Source organism: Nicotiana sylvestris, chromosome 5, assembly GCF_000393655.2.
Source record: "Nicotiana sylvestris chromosome 5, ASM39365v2, whole genome shotgun sequence".
Classification (NCBI taxonomy): domain Eukaryota; kingdom Viridiplantae; phylum Streptophyta; class Magnoliopsida; order Solanales; family Solanaceae; genus Nicotiana; species Nicotiana sylvestris.
Window position 1 is genome coordinate 50235150 of NC_091061.1, and position 1213 is coordinate 50236362.

Below are 1213 nucleotides of genomic sequence, written 5' to 3' on the forward strand. Positions count from 1 at the left end.
ACCATTGCCCAATCCAAGTTCAAGCTAGGCCATAACGTTACGACCGATTTAATTATTTATTGTGTTTAATTTATTTATCTAACGTTCTTGGTTGTTTGTGTTGAATTAATTTTCGTATATTTAAAAATCACCTATAAATTCAATTGTTATTCATTTTAAGGGTAAATAAATACTCATACTACAGTATAAATAAACAAAAAGTAACCTATCAGAATATTAACCGATTTTCGTTATTTATTGCTAGTAATAATTAATAATACTCCATTAGGAACAAATACATGAAATTTCAATTACCAAAAATAAAAAATAATACTAGCAAACATAAAAAGATGACCCTGCTTTATCTAATGTGTCATCGTTCTTTTCGCCACCTCATACTTAAAGTGATCGAAATGATTTCAACTTTTCAAACGTTCACGGCGTTGCAAAGGAACATAAGCGACGATGCTGCCGCAGCGCCACCGCTACCTCCACCTCTGAGTCTTCCTCCGCTGCTTCCACCACCCAAAAATACCCTTTCATAATAATCCACACAAAACAACGATAACGAAAGTTCCACTTCATGCCGTGTCCAAACTCTTCTAACAACCTCCGAGTCAGACTCCTTTCCTACTTTCCATTTCTTCAGTCGGTCCAAAACTGGCCTAACACACACCATGTAAAGTCTCCGGTACCCTCCTAGAGCCAACACCACTGTCTTTACACCATCTGGAGGCCGCGACACGTGGCGGAAGCAGAGGTGTTCCCAGAGAGAGTCGTTCCTAGTGATGGAGCACCAGAGTCTACAAACACATGCAGCAACCCCTAAGGTGCCACCATCCAACCTTTGCAATATCTCTATCAGCACGTCAATATTGTCATTGATGAAAAAATTGGTACCCTTGTGTTCATTTTCGCCTTTCTCTTCCAGTTGCACCATTTTCTCTCTAACAAACAGGAATAAAGATCAGTCTAGGTTCAGATAAATGAAAGATGTTTCTTTAACTAGTTTCTGATAGCTAGGATCTATCTTAGCTCGAATGAAGGAACAACCAAAGTTCCACACCCCAAAAGAATATGGATTCAAATCAGCTAGTATTAAATGAAATACGGGGATATATTTATACTGGAGTCCCAAAACTCAGAAAATTAATCCAATGATATTTCAACAAAATAGAGTGTGGGTTAGTGGGTATTTGCAGTGAGGAAATTAAAGGGTTTTGACTTGGGAGTA

The 1213-nt window shown here is 38.0% G+C and overlaps 1 protein-coding gene across 1 annotated transcript; it reads right to left on the reverse strand.

The window, feature by feature from the left end:
• Positions 1-406: 406 nt before the first annotated feature.
• Positions 407-919, reverse strand: LOC104223546 (F-box protein SNE-like). Its single transcript, XM_009775007.2, has one exon. The coding sequence runs from the start codon at positions 917-919 to the stop codon at positions 407-409; it is 513 nt and encodes a 170-aa protein (XP_009773309.1).
• Positions 920-1213: the final 294 nt, after the last annotated feature.